This window comes from Augochlora pura, chromosome 1 (assembly GCF_028453695.1).
Source record: "Augochlora pura isolate Apur16 chromosome 1, APUR_v2.2.1, whole genome shotgun sequence".
NCBI lineage: Eukaryota > Metazoa > Arthropoda > Insecta > Hymenoptera > Halictidae > Augochlora > Augochlora pura.
Window position 1 is genome coordinate 20745320 of NC_135772.1, and position 8106 is coordinate 20753425.

General features: G+C 45.9%; 1 protein-coding gene across 1 annotated transcript in view; it reads left to right on the forward strand.

The window, feature by feature from the left end:
- Positions 1 to 2857: 2857 nt before the first annotated feature.
- Positions 2858 to 8106, forward strand: part of Rsph4a (Radial spoke head protein 4a) — a 6622-nt gene continuing 1373 nt past the window's right edge. The window contains exons 1-8 of the mRNA XM_078180081.1: positions 2858 to 2976; positions 4331 to 4520; positions 4885 to 5093; positions 5491 to 5578; positions 5707 to 5961; positions 6695 to 6817; positions 6904 to 7057; positions 7560 to 7712. Of these exons, the coding sequence (XP_078036207.1) occupies positions 2858 to 2976; positions 4331 to 4520; positions 4885 to 5093; positions 5491 to 5578; positions 5707 to 5961; positions 6695 to 6817; positions 6904 to 7057; positions 7560 to 7712 (1291 nt within the window). The remainder of the gene's footprint in view (positions 2977 to 4330; positions 4521 to 4884; positions 5094 to 5490; positions 5579 to 5706; positions 5962 to 6694; positions 6818 to 6903; positions 7058 to 7559; positions 7713 to 8106) is intronic.

Sequence of the window (8106 nt, forward strand, 5' to 3'; positions counted from 1 at the left end):
TTTCATTATCTCGATCATCGGCCCGCGCGAACTTTCAACTTTCCTCCACTGTCTAATCGTTATTATTTATCCGCGAAATATTTGCCCGCCGTTCCTGTTTACCCACTGCTAACCGATGTAATTGCGCTGTTTGCCGCCCGGGTCGAACGGTCTTCGCCCACGAAAATTGTATCCGGCTGAACATATTGGTCTTCGATTTCACCGGTTCGACGGATTTGAACATTTATTTATACTTAAATCGACGAATTCTTGATGTCCCGATTCACTCGCATGACAACACGGGGGACAGGTTTCGACAATGTAGAACCATAAGCAACGTTGTGAAAAGCGTATAGAAATTTCACTGAATGCGGACTAAATTGATTTATATGCGGAAGAAGCGACTCTGATCATGAGAGAATGAGAGACAGAGAGGAAAATATTTTTTCTGTAAACAGAGGCTCTAACGCGTTGTCATCGAGAGAGTATCGAGGTTAATGAACCTTACGCTCTGGTCGATCGGGGTATTAAAAGTCGTTGTTACGTAAAGGTTTAAACAAACCGACAGTTGCGTATTGCATACGCGCTGCAATCGTGGGGTTTACGAGCGATGGATTGACAGTTCACTACCGTAAATGCTATGCATTCTGGTCCCATTTTTCTACCACAATTTTATTTTACATTTGCAAGATGTATTTTACATCGTATACAAAGTGTATACTTTTACTCGAACTCTTTTACAAGACTTCATTATCATTTTCAGCCTTGGTTTCCATAACTCGGGGCGAAGTGTTTAGAATCACGATGTCGTCCGGACAGATTGTATATACATCGCCAGAGAAATTGGTCGTGGTCAAATAAACAAACATTTCACAGAAGGAACCTCCGAGCGAACGTGATCTCATTCGTGGACCTCGTGGGAGCAGCGTACCTCTGTATTTATTTAAATAGGGTGTAGATATTTCGGTGAACACGGCTCGCTTCGGGTTCAACGTTTGTAACTTTGTTGCGGGGAGTGTACCAGATACATACATTCTGTTTCGTTCACCTAGCTATCGGTGGCGTCGCGTTACCATTGATTAGAAGAACGACCGAGCGGAATCTATTTCACGCGATTTTTTGGCGACATTCGAACAGGACGGAAGCCGATACAAATACTCGACGAGATACTAAAACCCTATTAACAAAAGCTATTCGGGCCTGAGAGATTTATAATATAGACGAAGCTTTTGTTATTAAAGTTTTCCGATATCCCAAAAAAATACCGGACACATTTAAATGGCCCCCTTTAGCCGAGACACAATCTGTACAATCAATTAGTAATTCCCGATTATTTTAGCTAACTTAAAAATACAATTTCTATCGCTTCAAATAAAATTGCTCGATTTCAGATGGGATCAGACTTCTTTGGTCGAATCAATAAGCAACTCGAGGGCGCTATAAATAATCCTAGACACCGCAAAAGAATCCAACGGTCTCGAAAAAGTTGTTCTACAATTACACCGGCGCTCCGGAATCCGCGCAATAATTCGAACCGATTCGAAACTCGCGCGCATTCCGCGATAAATTCGTGGCAGAGATAAGCGTTCCCCGGTCTATTTCCGTACGCGAGCGAATCACGAGCGAACCACTATTTCCAAAACTGATAATCGGAGCCCGTTCCGAATCGGCTGCGTTTAACGTCGCTTATCGTCCCGATCCGGTCGTTTCGTCCAAGAAAAGGACACACGTGCCCTGCTGGACAACACAGCGCGAGAAGGGTGGGCGTCAAAGGAAGCAGCTAGTGACCTCGAGAATCGTCGTTTCTATTTAGGACACTCGATAGACGATAACCAAGCGCACCAGGATGCTGCCTGATGATAGAAAGCAGCAGCGCGTGCGATTTAATTCCATTGAGATAGCGTCGGCCATTCATGATGGCGCGCGCACGCTGTTTCACTAGATGAACGATACTCGAAATTTCGAACTACGGCTTCGCAAATTTTATTCATTATTTCCCTTTCCCTGAATATTGACCAGTTAAGAAAAAAAAAATATATCTCGGTACTCTTATATAATACAATAGAACTTTGATTATCCGAATGCAAAATTAATTTCTTTTTACTTTCGACGAATTATTGACACGATAATACAAGACGAATAATCCGTCGGAACGCAACTCGAGAACAAATTCCAATTTGAAACCTGTGTACAGGTACGGTAGCATTCTCGTGAATTGTCAGAAGCAACAAAGACGATCCCCGGGTTCCATTCGCGCGGCGTATTTGTAAGCGAGACAGGCGATTTGCGGGGCTAATTAACAAGTATTTCTTTCCGAAGGGAACGCGTCCCACGCGTCGGCCAGGTACGCGTTCCAGCCTGTTGAGCTCTGGAGGCTGGTATTGGCGCGAGCCAGAGAGGCTCCTATCTGCCTCGAGTACCCTCCAGGAAGCAGAAATCAACGGGGCATCGTCGGAGGAGCTTTATCTTCGTCGCAGGTTTAATTAATTTTCGAGTTGATTAGAGACATTTTCGGTTCGTTACCGTAATTGGGTCAGCAGATAACGCTTTCGAGACGAAACGACGCGGCGCGCGGCCGCGACTACTTCCGAAGCCGGTCCTCGAAACGGACCGAGCGGCGCGACGGAAGAACGAGAAAGAACGAGAAAAAGAAGAAAAAAAAGGAAAAAAAGGAAAAAAGAAATCAGACGATCGTCATTGTTCCGGGGGACCCGGCCGCGATACACGTCGTTATAAAACGATGACGGCACGAGGGTTACGTCGACCAGATAACGAATATTCGACCGAATTTCATTGATAGGGGATCACGCCTCCGCTCTCTCGGCGACGGAAACACGAGGACGCGATGTGTAGACCGTGTAATTAGGACAACCGCGGAATGGCGTACAGCTACAATATCGAGGAGGTGCCGCCGGACGATGTCCCGTGCGTCGAGCACGATGTCCGACGTGCCAAAATGTTCCTACAGAAACACAGCCCAGAATCCGGCGATAGCCTGTGAGTTCTCGCACCTCGTTCTGCCCGGTTTGCCCGCCGAAATCACCGATATCCCGAATCTAATCGACCACGTCCGATGAATATACCTACACGTAGTTGTACCGTACATTTAGTTTAATCTCTAGTTTACTCGTGGTATCCGTTTTTCTTCGGAAGACGATGATACGGTTTAAGCCTTCAAAGCATTTATGTTTCTCTACGTTTCGTTCTACGAGTTTCGTTGATTGAAATCGACGGAGCTGGTTCTTTAATTCGTATAATGTTGTGTATTTGAGATCCGTCCAGTTTCTTCATTTTATCGGGTTTCTCGTTATTGAAAAATGGAGGCGCATGGTTTTTCTGGTCTTCGTAAGATCGATATTTTCCTCCGTTTAAAGGAATCGTTTGATAGAAAATTTAATGCCACAATCGTTTGGAATATTTTCCAGATCTGTCGGTAACTTTTTTGTAAAACACTTTAAAAAGCCTAAAGTCTAACCTTAATAATAATAATAATAATAATTGTAGAAGCTATATTTGTGAAACATTCGTGCTGGCTGGCATATATTTCTAGCGACACGATTCTGATAACTCGTAATCATTGATGGCATGTTTCAGCCACATTTCACACGTCACTCGCGACGACGAAAATATTTAGGCAGCGGATTTTAAGTATCGCATCGTGCACGATAGCGCGCAACGTATCGCTGGTAGCGTCGATTTGTATGATTATTATCAGCGGACAGATCTCCGGATAGGTGGGCAAAGGGTTCTTCGAAAGCGAGCCGAACCGGATACGGAAAACGATCCGCAGCGAGTCCGGGGCCATCGCGAACCCGGCCGTCAAAGCGAAAACGCCGCGGAGCGGCAACTTTCTACCTAGGTAGTTGATTTAATCAAACGCGACCGGCGAATCTTGATAACCGGAACTTGTCAAAGCAACTTCCATCGCGGGGACGCCTTTGTGCGTGGAAAAAAAAGCATGGGTCAACGGAGCGCCGTGGCCGGCGATCGAGTAATTCAGCTACTTTTCGTCGACTCGAAGAACCAAACGAGCCGTTTTAAATTACAGTTTCGTTGAACCTCCGTTTCGAAGAGAAGGACTCCTTTTTCCCCGATTCGTGAACCAGCGCGCACATACGTAGACGGTGAAAAAAGTATTGGCGCACCTGGCTGAAAGAAACAACCGTTTTAAAACTAGGCCGAATGACTCGAATTTTTTAGCAGCTAACTCACTAAAAAGACTCACGGTTTATCAACCTTTTTGTCGGCAAACAATTGTACACTGAACCAGTCCGAAGAAGCGCGAGTCATTTCGTTCGGTTTGGAAAAAAAATTGTACCGTTACTTTTTTTCTTTTTTTCGTTCACCATAGATACGATCACTTGTCCGAGGTGCTGGCCAAGATTTTAGCCGAGAGACCGAAAAATGCAGTCGACGTTTTCGAGGAGTACAGCAGAAAAGTGAAGGACGAGCGATTCAAGACCGAGACGAATCATCTGCGAGATTTGTACGTTCCGCCCGCTCGTTACGAGAACGCGAAGACACTCGTGCAGCTGTTCAAGGTGCGGTTTTACCCTGGAACCGCTTGAAAAGTCGCAATCCCCCTCGGCGGACGTTGATTGTACAATTAATAACGACGGCAACGTATTTTCGAGGCCTGTTCATTAAATATCGCATTAAATACGATACAGATACGGTCGAAAAGAAGCTATAAATTCTCTAAATATCATATACCGTGTGTTACAATTTCAAATAATTATAGGTAAAATCTTAAAAAATAAAAAAGAATTTTTAGCGATGTTTTGCTGTTCAGACAAATTAACTCGCATCCGAAATGAGCTCTGCGATTCGTTCGGTGCCCTAAAGAAACGCGAGGCACGATGGTATCGATCACTCGATGCTCTCACCTTCTTGTTCGAATCGCAGAACGTTCAACAGATCGATGAGCAGAGTTCGGAAGGGTTGGAGGAGGCGGAGGAAGACGAAGCGGATGGGAGCAAGCAGAAGAAGCCGAACATGATGGACCTTTTGTTTTATTTCGAGCAGACCGGCGTGGGCCTGCCACGCAGCGAAATGGTGCTGCTTAATTTGTCCTTGCGGAAGTTCATGACCGAGGCGCCCGTCCAGAACATCAGGTATACAACGTCCGTTGCTCGAAAGATGGCACGAAGGAAAATTGTGGGATCGATTCCCAGCAGCCCGGCTGAGTTAACGGTTTCGCAGAAATAAGATAAACGCGTTTCCCTTATTAGCAAAGATAATGCCTTCCCGTTAGTCTCCAATTTCCCGGAAAAGCGGGACTCGCGACTGGTCGAAAGAACGCAAGCAACGCCTCCCGGATCCTGGCCTTTTCCATGTTTTTTTTTTTCCATTCCCGACTTTTCATTGTTATCGGTTAAGTTACGCCCTTAAAAAGAAACGTCTACCCCCCTTTACCCGTCGACAGAAATTCTGCCATCTTTCCAGCAACGTGCTGCACCTTCTATTCGAAACAGCGAACATAACCCTGTCGCGAATGATCGTTCTGAAAAGATTCTGGGGGAAGATCCTCGGTAACCCGAAGAACTACTACGTGGCGGAGGCTGATCTCCAAGCGGAGGAGCTGAACAAGAGATTGGAGGTGATTTATCTGCTGATGGGTTCATCGAGTCCGCGGGACGGCTAAAAAATTGATGCAATTCCAACGAAAGTTTTGCTGCTTTTGTCACGTTCCCGTCCGGTCGATGAATGAGTGGAAATTAATTATAGAAATTGGCGGAGGAGAGGGAACGGCAGAGGCTGGAGAACGAAGCGAAAGCCGAGGAAGCTGCGAGAGCTGCGGAAGAAGCAGCTGCGCGAGCAGAACGGGATGAGGACGCGGAGGCCGACGAAGAGGAAGCGCCGGAAAAGGAAAAAGACGAGGAGGAGGGCTTGAAGCTCGTGTTTCCACCCCTGCCGACATCTACGTGGAAGCCGCCGCCGGAAGTGCCTTCCGAGACCGTTGGAACCGGGGTGAATTCCAAAGTACGATCGTGTAAATGTTCTTTTTTGCCTTCGCGTCGTCTTTTAGGGGTCGGTGAAACAACAAATTCGTTCGAAAATGAACGATACTAAAGTGACCCGAGTCTCTTGAAATCATAAAATCTAGGAGACTTCAATTTGCAATTTCTATTCACATAGACAATTTTTCTATCAAAAATGTAACTTTTATAGATTCGGTAGGAATAGGATCAGACGATCCTCGTCTGTGCACGATCCGCGATATGTACATATATTCATCTCCGCCACCATAATCATGTTCGTTATTTTAGACACGAATGGATGGCGACGTCGCCATAAATCGCGGATTCTCAACGGTAACGTCTGAACTTTCACAGCGCATTATACGTGTTTTTCTTATACGAACAGCTCCGACCGTCTTCTGGCAATACCGTCGGAGCTTTAAAAATCCAGGAAAGGAGGGAACACCCGCAATATACGTGATCCCGAAACGAGGGTCGCGAAGGTTTATGGGTTAACGAGATTCCATGGTGTCTTCTTACGAGGTCGAGCCGTCCAAGACGGCCATGACACTTTTCGCCTTTAACTACCAATGCGTCGCGTTCGATTTTCTCTCGCGACAAGAATCGCACCGTGTGTCACTGCCGTACAGAGCCGAACGCGCGGCATACCAAAACCGTGCACCCACCGGGTATTAATATGCGATGCGATGCACGAGTCGTCTTTTTCGCGAATCCCAGGGTGCACCTTGTTGCAGGTGTATTTTGTATGCAACGAGCTCGGGTCGAGCAAGTGGATCGAACTTCCACCGGTGACGCCGCAGCAGATACTAATCGCGCGACAGATTGTCCGACGCTGCACGGGAAATTTGGACACGCCGGTACGTTGGCTTTTGGTTTTCCGTTCCGTTCCGTTCCGCTCTGCTCGCCGATTCGTCAAACAAGATAGTTCCTTTTTCAATCGTAGTTCTACACGTTCCCGCCGTTCCCCGGGACGGAGAGGAATTATCTGCGGGCGCAAATAGCCAGGATTAGCGCGGCCACCTCGGTCTCGCCGATCGGCTTTTTCACTTTCGGCGGCGAGGACGAAGAGGAGGAGCTGGCCGAGGAGCCGGAAGAGGGTGATTTTTCGTGTCCTACTCTCGGCTCTAGAGACGCTCTATTACGCTCGCTGCTGGCGAATCTCGATATTTTTCTTCGGCGAAATTGGCCGAGCGAAACTAGGGAATAAGAATCAAATGTTTTATAACGCGTCACCTACGATGTCCATAAGGGACGCAAGAAATCGGAACACCTCGCTATTAAGCAAATACCCTTCCCGTTCGAAACGTTTCCTTATTTTTATTGTAGAAAGCTCAGTTTTACTGCATCAATTGTAAAAACCAGTGGCTACTCTTTCATCTTTTTAACAACTTAAAAAACCTGAAAGTAAAGTATCGACACAAAATCCGCTGTGTAGATATAACATTGCATAATTCAATCGTATCCTCGTATATAATTCTACGAGCGATTTGGAACAGTTAACAAGTAGATTAGATACTAGGATAAATTAGTACATGCAATACACGCTCACCGGTAAGCTGCAAGAAGCCGAGTAAATCGCTGTTGCTTTCTTTTACTTAGGTGAAACACTGTCGGAGAATCCGCATTACGATCCTCTGCCGGTCAAGGAGCTGGTGGAATCTTCTATGGCGAACTGGTGCCACCATGCACCGTTCATCTTGAAACAAGGCCGCATTACTTGGTGGAATCCTACGAAAGAGGACGAAAATGTTAGTGGATAGATACACATTTATATATTATCCTTAGGGGCAGTAATAATCAAATTTTTTTTAACCATTTCAAACATACTTTCTCAAGAGTCGACCAAAATATTACTTCACTTAAGCTACCTAAAATCCAAATTACTCCACGGGAAAGTTAATGAACACTCGTCTAAAGTCCAAAAGTGAACCCCAGACGAACCAAAACCCCCGATTATTTGATTCAAAAAATCATAAAAAAATCCCAAGTCGTTTTACGGGAATGTACGTTCCGGAGTCGTAAAGTAGACACTTTCAGCTTCAATTTAAGCTACCTGGAGTTCAAATTGCTCCACGGGAAAGTTGATTACCACTCGCCCAAAATCCAAAAATGAGCCCCAGACGGACCCATAACCCCGATTATTTGA